At 35.8% G+C, this 19,132-nt stretch overlaps 1 protein-coding gene across 1 annotated transcript; it reads left to right on the forward strand.

The window, feature by feature from the left end:
• Positions 1-2,960: 2,960 nt before the first annotated feature.
• On the forward strand, positions 2,961-18,136 carry LOC121429186 (WD repeat-containing protein 46-like). Its single transcript, XM_041626129.1, has 14 exons — positions 2,961-3,068; positions 4,275-4,502; positions 4,963-5,075; positions 6,274-6,361; positions 8,015-8,181; positions 9,018-9,168; positions 10,027-10,162; positions 11,156-11,255; positions 12,109-12,262; positions 13,617-13,764; positions 15,131-15,225; positions 15,619-15,714; positions 17,081-17,188; positions 17,971-18,136. Exons 1-14 carry the CDS (start codon positions 3,051-3,053, stop codon positions 18,064-18,066), a joined length of 1,698 nt encoding a protein of 565 aa, XP_041482063.1. The 5' UTR covers positions 2,961-3,050; the 3' UTR covers positions 18,067-18,136.
• Positions 18,137-19,132: the final 996 nt, after the last annotated feature.

A 19,132-nucleotide genomic window follows, 5' to 3' on the forward strand; every position in this document is an offset into this window, starting at 1 on the left:
AGGCTGAAGTTTGATAAACATTATACTCCTTTGTTGCTCAAAATCTAGTTGATATATTTTTAGTTTAGTAAACCAAGGATTATTAATTTGTATGCATATAACAAAAGACTAAGGTATTTTGAATGGGAACGAAAACGCAATAAGAATTTTACACCTTTACATATGAGAGTAATATTTCAATGAGTTTGAAATCCTGAATTATCATCTAAATCATGGATTCTAGAATATGATTCAGTTTCTACAATAAGTGGTTGTTGTGCCTACACATTTTGTGTGTCTAGTATGATACCTATTATGTTCTGTTACTACAATGGTATTATGATAGCCATATCTCATTCTTAAAGAGAAGAAATTCTTGATAAATATTTCATCAACACCCAAGTGCACTTTTAAGCAATATGAGAGGTGCGTTCACTTTGAATGGCCCTTTATCAATAGAGACAGTCACCATGCTCAGTAATCTTTTCCCCAAATTTAATATTTTGGGGTGTTATATCGTGAATCTGTTTGGCCTGGGAGAAATTTGACATAAGAGCAATAATTCACACATGTTTTGGCCATAATTTCATTTTGATACTTGTTCCCACTTTGTTAATTATGTATGTGCTAATGAGATTCAACACATGCACAGTTGACAGTTATTCATTTTGACTTTTCCCAGTATAAAATATAGTTAATTCAACCCATGTTCTATAAGCCACATGTGTTGGGGAAATGATACATCCTGGTTACATTATGGCCTGTAAGTTCTAGCTTTACATTTGAAATATTAATTTTACTTAAAATGTGCCAAATCTCTTTAATGACTGCAGTACAGGATTTTCAAAACAACAATGCTTCTTTAGTGTCTGTGGATTAATTTCCAGTGATTCACACCAAGCATAGCTATTCCATATTTTCTTATAGATTATAAAGAAAATGATTTTTCGAGACAAATAAATTTTCAAAGAAAAATCCTTGGAAAAGATTTGATTGAATATCAGAAACTGCAAAAATACTCTTTATTTGTGCTTTGCTCTCAGTTGACCAGTTTAGGCATATACAACTCTGATGCTGTCTGGTATTGTTTTGATATAAATCATCACTTTTTTGTTGCAATTTTGTGAATTATACATACTTTCCAAACCTGTATCTTTGTATTACAGGTTATGATACAATCCAAAATAAAAGATTGAATTTTAACTTGTAATATGTTATCAGCATCCTTGTTGGTATTATTTGTGAGTTTGATGATGAGTGGTAGATATGCAGAAGGGATAACATTGATTGCCATAAAGTGAGAGACTACCTGATGATTAAACATGAACTTGATGGATTAGCAAACAGTTTTTTTTATAAAAAGAAATTATGAACCCTCCAAAAAGGTAACATTTATCTCCCAGAAAACGTGACAAGCAAAAAAAAAGATGTTATCAACTCCAAAATTGGTCAAATTTTACCACAGAAAATGAGGGAAGATATTTTTGGTATACACTTTTCCAGGGGTAGGTCAATCATTCACAGGAATCCTTTAGCTAGTTGACAGTACTGACCTGGACCCAATTGCATAACGTTTCTACTATGGTAACTTTGCCATCCAATGTCAACTACCATGTTAAAGATGATCAATAGCCAATCAAAATCAAGGATTCCATTCAGTTACCATTGGATGGAGAAGTTACCATGATGGTAACTTTTATGCAACTTCAGGGACCCAGTGAGTATGCTGGTTAACAATTTAAAATGCAGCAAAATAAAATATCTGCATTTCATATCGCTGACTGTGAAAGATGACACAAATCTAATAGTTTGTGCATGTAGACTCATTGTAGACCCAAGATAGAGCTTTACCTGGATAAATGAAGTCAAGAAAATTACTCCATAATGGGATGAAGAAAAAGGTTCACACTTTTTTTGGGATATATATATATTATTTACAGATTTTTTTTCAATAGGCTAATTATGTATATAAAAAAATCAGACTTGCAATGCATTTTCGAAAAAAAATATTTTATTTAATTTAAAAAAGAGGTGGTGCTGGTTATTGAGGTACATATTGGCTATGAAATATTTCTATAATATTGACTGGCTTTGAGGGAGATACCATATATATTTCCTGAAGTTGTCTCATATTGCCTGAGTCTGACAAGGGCAAATGGGCATGCATACAGAGGGAAATAGGGTATCTCACAAAAAATAAAGCAAATCAATATTATTTATTACCCATAAGCCTGAAGCTGTATGATGTGTAATTCAAGCTTATTTGTAGCAATGCCTGTTTGCCTGATGACACTTCTAAATTGTGAGATTGAGGAAGTAATCCTGGCTAAGTAACATGATGTAAAGTGTAAACAGCACAAATGCGCATCATGCATGGCGCGCATGCACTTCATGCGTATATACACAAGTCTTGCACTTGGGTTTGATGAAATAGGTATACAGTCATTATGGACCGATGTTTTACTACATAGGCGTAATAGAAAAATAACCATAATCGTCGGAGGAGGGATATATGAATTATTGTGTCCCCCTTACATGTATGACTATATATTGTATAGTCATACAGCTGAATCCCTTGGCTTCAGTGGCCAATTGTGACACAGTAATTGTGTTGAGTTAATCTATCAGACAGACAAAATGCGTGTTTAGGTCCTATATCTTGTTTCCAAATTGCCTCATTCAGGTAATAATACCCCATATGGTAATGCATGCAGTGATGCAGTCATTCATTAATTCAGAGAGAACAGCTAGGCCTAGGTCTAGGATTATAGGCCCCTAAGGCAGGGACTGTACCGATATTTAGAAGCCATAAGGGCAAGATAACCTAAGGTAACGTCATTCTTTTTCTAAGTTGATTATGGAGATATTTAGAGCTAGCTAGATGGTCGTTTATTCATTTGTCAAGTAAAATCCATGTGCAAGTGTGCCCTGTGCACGGCTCAAATGCGTTTTTTTCCATTTTTGTTTGCTTCCGTAACATTCCCATAGAAAGGCGTGCTGCGGAGAAATTTGGATTTGGAAATTGACCGGGGAAATATTGTTTTTACTTGAGTTTAGAAGACAACGTTAAAATGTCAAAGAACAGAAAAGTAAGTGTATATTTGAAAATTCAGTAGTACTCTTTAATAATGTTATCGATGTATTGTGAGCGAAGCAGAGTAATGAAATGAATATGACGAATGCTTCGAAAGCTCGAAAGATGAAGAAAAGCGTTTCCTTTTCGGTCCCACGTACTCCTTTCCATGTTCGCCTATTTTGCTGCATGGTGAATCACTGAATGAATGGATATTTGTTTCTTGGAATCTTGAATCTGAACTGAATAATTGAATAGGGTCGAATTTCTGTCTTTTCACTCCTCCTGCTTAATGTTAACCTACTCTTTTCTATTTCCTCCATGGCCATGTCTACAAAGTTTAAAACTAAAGGCCTACAACAAACGCAACGTTATTCTGCAGGCTGCAGTGCATGTTTCCCAGTTTTTTTAGTTTTACTTTAGCCATTTTCTCAGGCAGTAACATAGAGTAGAGGCGCTGGTCAGCAAATTGGAATTGTCCCAGTTATACGCTACAGGGGCCGTCTCAGTTTTCAAAGATTTATCCACACAAGAAATCTAGAGAAGCTCAGTCAAGTCAAAGGTTCTTTCACCTGTACCTGTCGAGTGTCGAGTGCCGATATCAATCGAGTGCGCTAATCAAGTTTCATTATTGGAAGGCGCAAGTTGTGATGAATAGTCGGTGAACTCGGGGGGAGAATCGAGGTCACTGAATTTATTTTTAGCACCCTCAATCCTTGTAATTGCCGTCCGTGTCCCGCAGGGGTAAGTGAAGAAAAACTGTCTCCATAAGCAATGACAATTTAAATGTATTAAGACATGATTTGTCTTGGTTTATGAGGATATCCTTGTTTTCTGGGACAATTTTTGGACCAGCACCTCAACTGTTAGTGTCATGATTGTGTTGTCATTGACATCGCATTGCCATGACAATGCCTTTTTGGTTCTTCCTTTTTTTGCATTGCACATGCTTTAACTGTATCTCTTCATCAAAAAATGGCTTGTGATCATGGCTGGATGACGTGTAATAAGCAAAGTGTACATGTCAACTGCTGCGGCAAACGCTGTCTAGCTCTAGCCTGGGTGCACTAGATTGTTGTTTTACTTTTCAGTTTAATAATGATAATCGATCTAGCTGAAAATAATATTCTTATCATTTTTTTTTTCATCATCATCATGATCATCATTATTTGTGTGAAATATTGTTGTTATTAAAGAACTTGCTTGTATCTAATTTTAAAAGAAACCAGTGAGATACTTTGATACCAACAATGAGGATGGAGATGATGGAGAACAGCCCCAAACAGATTCCAAGAAGAATGAAGTAGAAAATACAGCATCAAAGAAGAGAGCTAAGAAGAGGAGACCAGACCAGGAGAGCTTAAGAGATAAAAAAGATCCATTCCCGGGCCCTGCTCCAATCAGCGATGAGACTGTTAAGAAGTACAGACGGGGAGAAAAAGCTACTGCTGTGAGTTAGACAATTTGATAAGAGTATCAAAGATGATTGAACTCTATTCATGGATTTCTATACCTAACTATTTTCTTGTCATACCAATTTTTAATTACTTTTAATTCCACTGTAATTGAATGATTTTGGAACGTTTAAATATTTTATTCCATTTTAATATAAATAAAGGAGGCAGGACTTACTATAGATTAATTTCCATGGATCTTCTTGTCGATGTTCCAAGAACCATCATTTTCTTCTCTTATTCATCATTGTTGTGTTTTTATTGTAGAAAATTTTATTGAAATTTTTGTCATCGATATCATTTCATACTGAGGTGTTTGCACCCTTCTTTGTCAATGTTCGGAGAATCATCAATTTCTTCTCGTATCATTGTTCTGTTTTTATAATAGTAGCTTTTATGGAAATTTATTATCGATATAATTTTATACTGTTGTGTTTACACCCTTTTTTGTTGTAGCAAGAGATGAGGAATTTTCGACACAGGACAACCATGAAGAGAGGTGAAGATAGGTTTGCATTGGCTGCAAAGCAAGCTGCAAGGAGCGAACTTCTACTCCCAGAAGAAACGGGGTAGGTCAGGTGGTAAACTGCCAATTCGTCTACTGCCAACTCATCCACTCACCACATGGTCTACTTTCATTCAGTCTAATGCCATTCCATCCATCAATATTTCATTTAACAACCATTTGGTCCAATAACCATTTGGTCTAATCATCATTTCGTCTAATCACCATGTGGTATATGACCTTTTCGTCTCATAACCAGTTGGTCTAATATCCATTTCACTTCATGCATTTTGCATAATGTAGTCCGATTATTTAAAATGATGCTTGAACTAAATGGCTATTGGACCAAATGATAGAAGACGAATTGGCATTAGACGAATTGGAAACAAACTGGTCAGGTCAGAGGTTTTAGCTGATAAGAATTTTTCAGTGAAAAAAATGATATTGGACATTGCTACATGAACATGAAAGAAAAGTACCACTTCATATCAAAGGTATAAAAGAAATGTTTGTCTGTAGTACAGAGTAGCCAAAATCTTTAGATGACTAGGAGCTTTAAACATGAATCACAGCATGATAGTCAGTACCATTATGTATAATGTATGTATGTTGCCATAGAAAACGTGTGTACTTTGAAAGTGGATTGATTTTTTAAAAAGACGATACATTAGCCAAATACTGCAATATGAATTTGAATTGAAAATTGTTTTACTTGATACTTGTCGTACCGACTCTTTTACCTGACTGCTAAGAAAGCACGAATGCCTGTGAGCAAGCAACCAGGGGACCAACGGCTTAAGGTCCTCTCCAAGGGACCTGGTAATGAGGATAAATGCCTTACCAAAGGGCACTAGCGCGCCACTTGGGAATCGAACCCGGGTCACCGAAATCCGAAACCCCCGCTTTACCGACTGAGCTATCGATTACTACTTGATGTAGTAATCCCTTTGGCAGCTCATACAGAAGCTATACTAGGATGATGAATAAGCTGAGCCACTGGAAGGCGTGTCATGAAGAGCAGAACTGGTGATGGATAGACATAGCAATTTTGTATATGTACAAGATTTAAGATTTCAGGTGATGGGAAAAAATTGAAGTTAATGGTACAATGATAGCTGCCAAAGTTTAGAACTCCTAATCAAATGACTTGCTCTTCATATTCATTTTGATTATATTGGGGTTGTGTGTTGATGCTTTATTTTACTTTCATGAACTTCAACGCGCTTATGATTTTGGAACTTTGATTGCTTTATATTTGCAAGGTTTTTAGAAGCAGATGAAGGCGAAGAAACATATGATGTCACCCAAGAAGAAATAAGAAAAGCTGTTGATATTGCAAGTGCTACCAAAGTAAGTTTATACCCGACTTGTTAATCAATGATTATTTCATTTTTGATGATGTGTCATTGTTTAAAGCAGGCGAAGGATTAAGAATCTGATCAATAATGAAAAAAATAGATTTCATCTATATTTGTAATAGATCAATCTGACCAAAGAGGAACAATGAAGTCATTGGCGGTCATCCAAACCGTTGTACCACACGTATGACAGTGCAAACCCATTTCAGAGAAAATCAATAAAAGTTACTTCCCGAGCCTTACAACATATTCATTGCTAGAAAAATGCATGATTTGAAAGACCAAGACAATTGCTTGACATTGGTATCCTTATTTTTACACAAAACCAAGGATCAGAGAAAATATTGCAAAAGAGCTCCATGCTTGTAATTTCGGTTTGAGCAGTTTAGATTTCCCCTGTACAAAAACTACAAAGGGGATACAAAACCCTGACCGTGATTTCAATGCGCGCGGTCAGTCAAAACGTCGTATTGCATTTCACTGGCAAAGTCAATGCAGTGCATATGGCTGATACGACAGTTTGGCAGACCGCGCACATTGAAATTGCGGTCAGTCAAAACGTTGTATTGCTCTGCTACAGTACATGTACATGTTTCCAATGGGAATTGCGCATTTTATTAAAAATTTGTATGGCATTGCCATGAAAATCCCTTCTTATATCAGAAACTAAAATAAATTTCTGCCTTGAAATTTAGTAATGAATGGAATAGGACTTGTACTTTCATTTTCTGCAAAATTCTCAAAATAATTTTTTTTTTGACCAATATTGACTGGTACAACAAATTGTCACAATCATTTCATGAATATGGAACAATACATTGTGAAAGCTGTTCCATTTGCATGCTACATAATAAATATAATATATGATACCGGGTAATGAAAATGACAAAAATAGAAATAATATTCGGTCCCTGAAACACACTTATTCTATTGATCTCTGTTCAAAGAGGTAAACATCGTGGCTGCCCTTCTTTTTTAAATGGCTCCAAAGCACATGGTGACTATGTCTTGTCTGTAAGCACAGACTTAAATTTGATAATTTTACAAATTATGTATTTTTTTTCAAATAACATGCTACGGATGAAGACTAGATTCCAAACTCTACGTCTGTGTTGAAGCAGCCACAGAACATGAGGGAATCTAGTCTCACTTCTTCAGACTCTTCATTATGCACTTTGCAATACCATAGGTCTGTTCTTGCAGACTACATATGAACATACTAGTACAGTAATATAATAATATATAGCATTTATGAAGCGCTGATTTATCTAGTTGCCTATTCAATGGCACACTATATATTACCCCGGCTGTAGCTCCAGCTGCTAAAGGCGCTTGGTGCATTCAAGGAATTAATCCTGCCGGATACCCATTCACCTCACCTGGGTTGAGTGCAGCACAATGTGGATAAATTTCTTGCTGAAGGAAAACAAGCCATGGCTGAGATTGGAACCCAAGATCCTCTGATTGAAAGATGAGATTCATAACCACTATACCACAACGCCCCCATCAGTACACCTACACATACTATGTACAAACTAGATATCCAAAAATTGTTTCCCATTTCTTTATATGAAACAATTACTTTACCATTTTCTGTCACAAAGCAATCTTGGACTTTCTCCTCATATTTACTTTGTTTCCTCAGAATTTTGAGCTGAGATTGGACCAGTTTGGCCCTTACAGGATGGATTTCACCAGGAATGGTAGACATTTACTTCTTGGAGGTCGCAGGGGTCATCTAGCTGGGATCGACTGGGTCACAAAGAAACTTCACTTTGAAACCAATGTAACAGAAGAAATCCAGGATGTACAGTAAGTGATTAAACTCATCTCAGCTAATAGTAGATGTGTTGCGGAGGAGTGGACAAGTATCAGGGCTATGAACCACAAGGTCCAGGGTTCAATTCCCATTGCAGCACTCACGTCATATGGCAAGGCATTTACATAAATTTTCATGTAATAGAATTTGAATGTAAAAATCTGCTGGTAACATGTAACTTTATCCAAAAAAAATAATCCAAAGGCAAATTAGTCTGAGACCTATCTGATGTTTTAGATGTAACAGTTCTCATTGATCCACAAAAAAAATTAAGAACAGTTGCCATTCTTCTGAAATAAATGTATGATATGGAATACTAATCTGGATGTTAAAGAGAAAGTAAGATTTGAAATCACTCTCTTGAAAAGGTGTATTTTGTTACACATCCTTGATCTACAGAGGCAATAGAAATGTGGAATGAAGATGAGTTGACTTAGCTAGCTAGCCTAGCCACTGGCCTGATGCACATCAGGGAATAATTTTGCTTTACAAATTTTTTGGTCATAAGAGAAAAGCTCTCAACTAAGTAATGTACAGTCTTATGTAAAAATATGCTACAGAAAAGACTTCATGCATAGCAGTCTTTCAAAAATGTGGATCGAATTGTGATGTGATACCAGGAAAATTATTCCCTGCACATCCAGGGACCAGAAGCACATAATGCAAATCGGCTTTCCTAATGAACACTTGCTTGAAAAAAAAGTACGCTAGTTGGGGAAAAATGCATGGCCCACGTAACAGTAGAAATGATGCATGTCATGTGATCAGCTCTCAGCCAATCATTTGATTGGGATTTCAATCCATTTTATAATTCATATTTTTCTTATAGATGGTTACACTTGGAAACAATGTGTGCAGTAGCTCAGAAGAAATGGATGTACATCTATGATAATAATGGGGTAGAGTTACATTGTATCAAGAAGATGCATAATATAACTCGGATGGAGTTTCTTCCTTATCACTTTCTACTAGCTGGTTGTGTAAGTACATGTAATCTAAATGATAACAACATTTCTTTCAATTCAATTCATTTATTTCACTCGATAAAAATAACATACCTACAGGTAAATAAGAAATACATAATGGCAAGAACAAAACAAAGTAACAAAAATGATAATACAGTAAATAGTGTACAGAACAGGCTTCGAGTGTGGACTGGCATTAAAGAGCTGTTAGATCTTAGAAGTTCCAGCCCAGTAAAGAAAGAAAAAAAAAAACATGGCTGATAGGAAGAAGTAGAAGAAGAATGATAAAGAAAGAAAATGAATTACTTGTAGGAAAAGAAGGAGGAGGGGGGGGGGGGGGGCAGTGGAGGAAGAGAAGGAAGTGTTAAAGGAAAGGAGGGATGGAGGAGAAAGAAGGACAAGGTGTAGGTGGAGAAAAAAAGGTGAGGAAGAGGAGGATGGGGAAGGAGAATAAGACAACGAGGAAGAAGTCAAGGAAAAGGAGGGGAGAAGAAAGGTAGAATGGGAAGAGGAGGAGAAAGAGAAAGAGAAGCAGAAAAGAGTAATAGAAAGAACAAAAAGGAAGAGGAGAAGGGAAATCTTAGAAATTATTTTATTTTTGTGAATTTCACAGTCCTTTTGAGGTTTGTACCGTGACTGATTAATTGACCTGTATTGCTTTTCTGACCTTTTACCCTTGACTCTTTGTTTGACCTGTAATCTGTGAAGAGGAAATTTTCAAGTATAATTATATATTTATCAGAATACTGTTATGTATGTTGTTGCTTATTATTATGTAATGTTGACAAATTATACTTGTATATACTTTTGTTATTGGAATGTAGAAGTCAAATCAAATCTAACCTTGATATCCCTGTGCTTGTTTCCCTACAGAGTTCATATGGTGGGTTACAGTATTTAGATGTATCTGTTGGTAAGCTGGTTTGTGATATGCCCACAAAGAGTGGCAGGCTTGATGTTATGACCCAGAATCAAAAGAATGCCATCATTCACCTGGGTCATCCAAATGGTGAGTGTCAAATTTTTCCTATTTTTTTTAAAGGTAAAGGCCGGTTGTGGTAATGATCTCAAAATGAGTTCGAACAGAATCAAATAAATTTACCGCCATAGTGTTTGTATAGGCATATAGAAATAAAAAATATGTGTCAAATGACTCTGGTAGAAAGTGTGTCATTGCTGCGAAATTAGCAAAAGCACAGAATTCTATCAAATGCTGGGTATTTTTCCAAGGAATATTAATTCACCGTCCCACATATGCTTTTCTGTGTTAGTGATCATCAGAATTATCGGTTTTCATGATTTCACAAAGATTAGTTTACATTAAATGTAGATCAATGATGATATTGTGACCATTAACCTTGATGACTTTTTCATGAAATAATTGTTGCTCCAGTTAGTTTCTTTTACCTTTAATATTTCCAACGGCCCATCTATTATATCCAGGCCCAGTTCTTGAAACTTTAAGAAATCAGATGTAACCCATGATAACAGTCAACATATTTTCTCATGAGAAATTGTGAATTTGGGACAAAGTGGTATCTCTTGTTTGATGTTTCCATATATTACATCACTGTTACCTGTTCTTTTGACATTGGTGTACTGGTTTGTAGGGTGGGTGTATTGACTCTGAATCTTTTCACAATTTTTATTTTACAAATCACTGATATGTATTTTCTAAATCTTAATTGTTTGAGAATTTCTTTTAGCATCTGGTTTATTTGAATTGAAGACATGCCAAACCTATGAAATAATATTAATATTTTCCCCCTCAAATTTGAGCCTCATTTATCCAACGGTAAACGTCTGCAATAATAAAAAATGAGTAAAATCATTATATTTGGTAAATGCAGCATTGCTGATTATTGCTGATTATTGCTCATTACTGACATTGATCATAGTATGATGTATCCAGAAAAACGCCATATGAATGTAGTCTCCAGTATTATAGACTTTAACGATATTTCTTTTTAATATATTTGTTGGGTTTCCTTGTGTGTTTCAGGCACTGTCACAATGTGGAGTCCTAATTCAAGAGAACCACTTGTCAAGATGTTATGTCATAAAGGAGCTGTCCGATCTATAGCTATAGATAAACAGGGAACGTAAGTACAGATGCCAATCCACCCAACTTAGGTGGTTAAAGGAGGCACTATATTTTAGGTCGGTCCATCCATACATAAAGAATTGATTAATATTCAATTAAGCTAATTATTACATATCTGCTGAAATGAATGAGTTTTGAGAGACGATTTGAAGAGTTCTGTGTTGTCATTTTCACCGAGTGAAGAAGGGAGGGAGTTCCAGATGCATGGAGCAATAGATGAAAAGGCATGGTCTCCATAGGTGGTGCTTAATCTGGAGATTTTAGCCCGATCGACCCTCGTCGCAATTAATCTCGAGATTCAAGAAACCCTGTCTCCACCATCGTAAGAAGAGCGATTCCTGCTCGAGTAAAGCATCGATGCATTGTGGTCTGACGCTGTGAATAAGATAATCCAGAGTGCGTCAGCACCTGCAAATTTATTTATTATTTGCAAAAATATTTTGCAAATAATCTTGAGATTATTAAAGCGAACTAGCGCAATAATTGCATCTCCATTACAAATAATCTTGAGATTGTTCAGATCTGGATAATTTGCTGGATTAGAAATAGCGTGTTAATTGAAAACTCGGCTGGTGTAGATGGCCCTCATATCCCTTTAGGTGTGTTTGTCGGACAAGTTGTAAGATCTGCCAACTTTAATTGATTGGCATTGGCTGAGAAGTGGCATTTCCTATGGTAACTGTTTGATATCGTACTTTATCGGATAAATTTCCAACAAGGGTCCTTTCATGATCCTGCATGAAATATAATAAACCCTCAAACCTTTGCATATATCCTGCCTTTTTCATGCCAATGTGAAATTAATAAATCTACTGTAATCAAAGTTCCAATATATTGCCATCATTTCTCAGGTACATGGCTACAGGTGGTATGGATAGGCAGCTGAAGATCTTTGATCTACGGACATACAAACCCCTGCAGGCGTACCAAGTATCGTTTGGTGCGGGTGAGCTGTGCTTCAGTCAGAAGGGGCTTCTAGCTGCAGCTTGTAACAATGTCGTAGAGGTATGTAGGATAGAGAACTCTTATCACATGGTGTTGTAAAAGTAAAAAGAAACGGGATGGATTTAATTAAATGATTGGTTGAAAAAGTATGCAAGACCAGACAGTTATTATTGTGATCATTTTGTTAGGAATATATTCATGGATACTTGGTCTTGCTTGACAAGTTGTTACTTATAAATACTATCAGTGAAATCATTGGTTTTGATGGTAAATTGCCAATTCATCTACTGCCATTTCCTCCACTCATCACATGGTCTACCTTCATTTAGTCTAATGCCATTCCATCCATCAACATTTTGTCCAACAACCATTTGGTCCAATAATCATTTGGTCCAATCACCAGTTCGTCTATAACCATTTCGTCTTATAACCAGTTGGACTAATACCCATTTTCTTTTGATTGATTTCACCCAATAACAATAATCCAATTAGACCAAATGGTTTATGGACTAAATGGCTATTTGATCAACTGGTTAGTAGACAAAATAGTGAGTGGACGAAATGGCAATTAGACCAAATGGATAGTGGAGGAATTGATGATAGACCAAGTGATAGTAGACGAATTGGCACTAGACCAATTGGAAATACACGTTTTGATTCCCTAGGGAGCACTGTTGTCATGGATATTGTCAGTGAATGGCAAGTTGTCAGCGAGGTAAAAGCTTTGTGAAAATATGCACACAGGAGCATTTCATGAAGAAGTATGTTAGTAATAACTGGAACAACATCCCCACTTTCATTAAATCATCAAACTCTTCAGATCAATTTAAGAAACTTTTAAAAACATACCTCTTTTCCGATTGATTTCTTTTGCATGTATTTGTATTGTAATTATTATGTACTTTTGTTTTTAAATCGTTTGTAAACGCTGTGATATAGTTAACTGTGGAGAGCGTACTAAATGCTAGTTATTATTATTATTAAATGTTATAAGCTACTGAAATCATTGCATCTGATTTGCAAAGTGCTAATTTATCAGTGACAATGATTTGACAAGATGGCACTCAAAGTCATACATACCCCTGGTGTATTGGATGATTTTCGCTGAAATCCATAGAAAAGATTTTGATACAGTACCCAAGAATCTACCCTTCAAACAATTGATAAAGGGTTTTGTAGCAAGGTCATGGGGAGCATTTCATATACGGACACTTGTCGGAAATTTTGTCCAATAAAGTATGCGCTATCAGGCAGTTACTGTAGGAAATGTGGCTTCTCAGCCAATGCCAATCAATTAAAGTTGGCAGATCTGACATCTTGTCCAACAAACGAAAAAGGTTGATGAAATGCTCCCAAGATCTCCTTCTTTTACTATTTTTCAACTCTGATTTGATTCCCTTTATTGTACATGCAGGTATACAAGGATTGTTGCCTCAGAACTCAAGATGCACCATACATGATGCACGAGCTTCGTTATCCAATCACCAATATGGGTTTCTGTCCTTATGAAGATGTTCTTGGTGTCTCTCATTTCCATGGTTACACCAGCTTGCTTATTCCAGGTTTGTAATTTAGCTTGATATAGTTGTGGATCGTATTACTGAAAAAAAAGTTTCATATCAAACGGTGTTTTTGTCTCGCCTGCATAGCAGATCAAGACTATTGGCGCCGGTTTTCCGATGGTGGCGGCATCAACATTGAAATCTTAACTGAAGGTTAAGTGTGTGAAATTACATCATAACTTTGAAAGTATATGGACCTAATTTATGAAACTTGGACATAAGGGTAATCAAGTATTACTGAACATCCTGCTTGAGTTTCAGGTCTCATGACCAAGGTCAAAGATCTTGCGGCCAATGAATTTTGATCATGTTAAGGGAATCAACATCAAAGTCTTAACCTAAGGTTAAGTTTTTTTTTAAATGTAATCATAACTTAAAAAGTTATGAACCTAGTTCATGAAAGTTTGGCATAAAGGTGATGAAGTATTGAAAATCCTGCGTGAGTTTCAGGTCACATTGCCAAGGTCAAAGGTCATTTAGTGTAGATGAACTTTGGCCATGTTGGGGGTATTTGTTGAATTACCATCATAACTTTGAAAGTTTATGTATCTAGCTCATAAAAGTTGGACATAAGAGCAATCAAATATAACTGAACATCCCATGTGAGTTTCAGGTCTCATGACAAGGGTCATTTTGGGTCAATGATCTTGGGCGGTGTTTAGGGTATTTGTTGAATTACCATCATGACTTTAAAAGTGTATGGATATAGTTCATGAAATGTGGACAAAGGGGTAATCAAATATCATTGATCATCTTGCACAAGTTTTAGGTCACATGATCAATGTCACATGTCATGTAAGGTCAATGAATGTAGTATGATATTATTATATGAATTCTGTTTTTTATGAATGATTATTTGATAGTTGTTTTCAAATTCAGCACTGCTGCTATATTGAATTGCGTAATGCAGACAAGACTGCCAGAGGCGCTCCACTTGTCTGTTAAAATCATTAAACTTCCACCATCAATACACAAATACCTTCAGAAACTAAAGGTGTAAACAAAAATTACATTGTATTACAATGGTTTTGACTCTTGCCTTCCTCACTGAGGGTTATGGGTTCGAATCCCAGGCATAGCACAATTTTCTTCAGCAAGAAATTGATCCACAATGTGCTGCACTCAACCCAGGTGAGGTAAATGGGTACTGGGAGGAAGTAATTCCTCAAAAATCTGAGCACCCAAAGCGGTAGACCTGCATATCTGGGGTAATATAGGAGTGCCATGAGCACCCAACAAGGTGGATAAGCACATTGTGAATGCTCTCTGTCATTATTATCATCATTATTTAAATCCATACCAAAATTAACTGCAGAGTGGAGGACGAGTTGCGATATTTATAACTTTTTTTTTATTATTTGTGCAGGTGCTGGTGAGGCAAACTTTGATGCACTAGAAGCTAACCCATACCAGAATAAACAACAGAGAAGAGAATATGAGATCAAGGCTCTCCTAGAAAAGGTATTTATTTACTCCGCCCCATAACATTTTGAGCCCAATGTCACATGATATATGAATTTGTGTTATTATAGCAAACATAATTGACAATTTAACTAAATTCAGATTAACCCTAATTCTCCCGGGGGAGGGGGTGGGGGCATAATGCCCCCTCCCTCAACAATTTTTGCGATATATCTGCCCCTGAACCCCACCAGGGTCTTAGTCTGAGCCCCGGTCGAATCTCCGGCAATTGGTCATCCAGATTTTACATTTCTAAATGTTGGCAGGTATGCTTCTGTCAGAGACTAATTTGTATACTTTCAACAATGTTTATTTTAACATAATTTACAGCTCGATGATAATGATATCTATTTGTTTCTCTCTCTCTTTTTTGTTGTTTCTTTTTTAAATTAGATTCAGCCAGAGATGATCACATTAAATCCAAGTCAGATCAGTGCTATTGATAAGGCAACCATGGAACAGAGACTAGCTGAGAGAAAGGAAATGTTTGTAAGTATCTGTGCAATGCTGTTACACCTCAAAATACAATATGCATTTTGGGATTGTTTTATTTCTTAGTAAAGGCTGTATTTAACACTTTGGAAAAGGTCCATGTGATAATCTGAAAAAAAATCAATCCTAGGTTTGACCGTAGTCTAAAGTATCATTTTATTTGACACATCTATGGAATGTTTGATTTCATAATAGGCCTACTTCTAATAATTGGCAAAGATAATGAATGTTCCAATTAATTCAGTGAAATTCATTGTACTTCTGTATTTTTCTAGTCTCATGTCATGACACTTAATATTTGAACAACTTTTGTCACAGTGTTAAGGGTTAGAATTATTTTTACATGAATGTTTTCATATCTGGCACTCCATAAATGTATGGTATAAGTTAATCCAGAGTTTGAAGGCTATCAGAGTACTGTAAAAGTGGAAATTTTCGCGGATTTCGCGGCAAGATCGGCGAGCGCAAACTTATGAGCATCTATTTTAATGCAAGTTTCGAATCGCAGTTCAATAGCGTGTATAGTTTTGGCAAAGAGACTGCATAATTTGACCTATAGCTAGAGGGTGACATTCAAGCAAGCAAGCTTGAGCTCCAAAATCACATGCATCACAAGAATTTGTTCCAATTGCGGTCATTTTTTTAACAGTCACAGATCGGTATTTAAATTATGATTTTGGTTGAAATATAAAATGTTTTTGCTGTTTGACTTTGATTAGTGAGTGTTTAGATCTGTTTAGTTTTTAAGAAGACGTTGGGTCGATCGCCAAGGCTTGATTGATCTCATGCACTTTGAATAGCCGTAATCCTCCCGGTCCTTACCCGGTGCTCGGCCATCCATACCAAGTATGTTTCTAAGCCGCCAAGCGTGAAAAATTAATCCCGCAAAAATAATAGTACAGTACACTGTACCATCCAATATCTTTAAGAGTGTAAAATACTTTGCATTTTGGGAACTATTTCATTTCTTATTAATCACTGTTTATTACTTTGAAATACTAATTAAAGGACTTAAAAGCATTTGAGGGGCATTTCATCAACATTTTCCATTCTTGATTTTGATTGGCCAAAAATTAAAATTACTATTTTGACTGTTAGATAGAACAGATTTTGTCAGTTAAAATTACCAACACTCTCCTGACTATTAAAGCTTTTCATCCATTAAAAATTCCATTAAAAATGAGTTCACTCTGAAATTTATTTTATTGTGATAAAGAAGGAAACTATTCAAGAATGAAAATTGAAGGTTTTCAGAAAAATGCATGAATAAATGAAAGAAAAAAATTGCAAAGAACGCAATGAATGAATAAATGAAGGTATTATAAATTTTTTAATTATTGTTTTTTTCTTTTGGATCATGTAGGGTGTGGTACCTCCACCCAAGTTTGAGCCTCGTCACAAATTAAAAGGAAGAAGCAAATCAGGGAGGAGAGAAAAGAGGAAACAAGGTGTCCGAGAAGAAGAAAACAGGGTAAGACAAAAAATTTAATTTTGAGTAATAATCAACCTTTTTGTGCATCTCATTCCCAATTTCTCTATATTTTTTCTTTTTTTTTTCTTCACTTTGTGTATATACATGTACAGCTCAATTAGCCATGACAGTTTGAGATTATTACAACACTTTATGTGAACAAGAAAACACAGATGAATGACTTCGAGACAATCCCAAATATGGGCAAACATATTAGATGGATGGAATCAAAACGGCCATAACCACCACTATATGGAAAGGCCACCTGTCTGTTGACCACATACTTTTCTTGTCAATAACATTTTCCAATTAATTATGTAAAACCTGTCCAGAAAAACTATTTACTTTATATGAAGACCACTTTTTTTCTTGAGGGGGGGGGGTGTGAAATCTCCCTAAAGAGTTTTCCTGGCATGTTCGTGGGGTGACTTGCAGATAGATTTAACGATTTTGATACTGCATGGGGGGGGGTGATTGTGTTCTTGCTAGATAAAAGGTAACTTATCTTTGGTTTGGGTTTTGAGGGAATGCTTGGACATATATGATGCATGTTTAGGAATTTGTGACTCAAACAAATAGAATAAAATCAATAGAATTTATTTGTGGCTTTGGCTTTTGTTAGGATGAGACATATATCGGTAAATATATTTTTTTTCGCTACCACTTGCCTCATTCATTTTTTTTGCCTCTCTTCTCTTTTCTCTCCCCCATTGTCTCTTCTCCTTTCTTCTACCCCATCGTCCTCTTTCTTGCGCATATCTCTCTATTCACCGACTACACAGAGCAAAATTCAAGAAGCTTCCTCAGCTGTGGAGAAGGCGGCGAAGACCCAAGACAGACCTCAGTTCAAGTCAGCATTGGACAGATTTAAGAACTAAGGCCATGATCAAGAAGCACAAGCAATCCATGATGTCATCACTTCTTCAGTACAGGCCTTTTATAAGTGTTGAAAACTTCTCATGTTACTTCATCGCCATGGAAACTTGTTATCAAGAGAAGTCTGTGGCTCTAACCCACTGATTGATGATTGCACAAGAACTTCTCATTTGGAACCAATACTGTGCTGTAACATTGCGTAGATCTTTGACATCACGATTTTGGTACTTCCATTGAGTGATTTCAGATTGTCTCGTCAAGCTCCTATACCTAATACCTGAGCTAAGAGATGATTCAATCAATGTAGTGAACCCAATGACCAGCTCCATTTTAAAAGGATGGCCAGACTGAAGATATTTCTATCTCAATATATAGAGTAAAATTCACAGAGCAAAATGCTGAAAATTTGATCAAAATCGGATAACAAATATCAAAGTTATTGAACTTTCAAGATTTGCATTATTCCAGTGAAACAGTTCTAGGCATGTCGTCATGAATATTCATTAGGTAGGCTGATGATGTCATATCCCCACATGTTCTTTTGTATTTTATTATATGAAAATAGGTTTATTAAAAAAAATCTTCCAAGAACTAAAACAACTGGATTGACAACTAATTAAGTGCATTAGTTATTTATTGCTGCAACTTATTTCATCATAACAGAGACACATCACTTACATATGCATCAAAACATGAAACATTTATGATTTCATGTAATAACGTAAGTAAAAAGAAAGTGGGGATGTGACATCATCAGCCCACCTAATGAATATTCATGACGATGTGCATATAACTATTTTCACAAAATATTTATAAAGTTTAACATTCAATAACTTTGTTATTTGGTATCAGATTTTGATGAATTTTTTAGCATTTTGCACTGTGAATTTTACTTTATTTATTTAGATAAAGATATTTTCAGCCCGGACCATCCCTTTAAAGATAATGAAAATAAATTAAGTTGCAGTAAACACTGATTCCATGAGAAAGTCTGTAGAACCAACTGAAGGGTAATTACTACTACATCATCGTAGATCTAAATCTGGTGCATATTCATAGACTGAACTT

Source organism: Lytechinus variegatus, chromosome 15 (assembly GCF_018143015.1).
Source record: "Lytechinus variegatus isolate NC3 chromosome 15, Lvar_3.0, whole genome shotgun sequence".
NCBI classification, from domain to species: domain Eukaryota; kingdom Metazoa; phylum Echinodermata; class Echinoidea; order Temnopleuroida; family Toxopneustidae; genus Lytechinus; species Lytechinus variegatus.

Coding starts and splice junctions, on each gene's coding strand:
- LOC121429186 (XM_041626129.1), top strand. Junction 8,182..9,017: donor GAAGAAATCCAGGATGTACA/GTAAGTGATTAA, acceptor TTTTTCTTATAG/ATGGTTACACTTGGAAACAA. Junction 15,226..15,618: donor TCAAGGCTCTCCTAGAAAAG/GTATTTATTTAC, acceptor TTTTTAAATTAG/ATTCAGCCAGAGATGATCAC.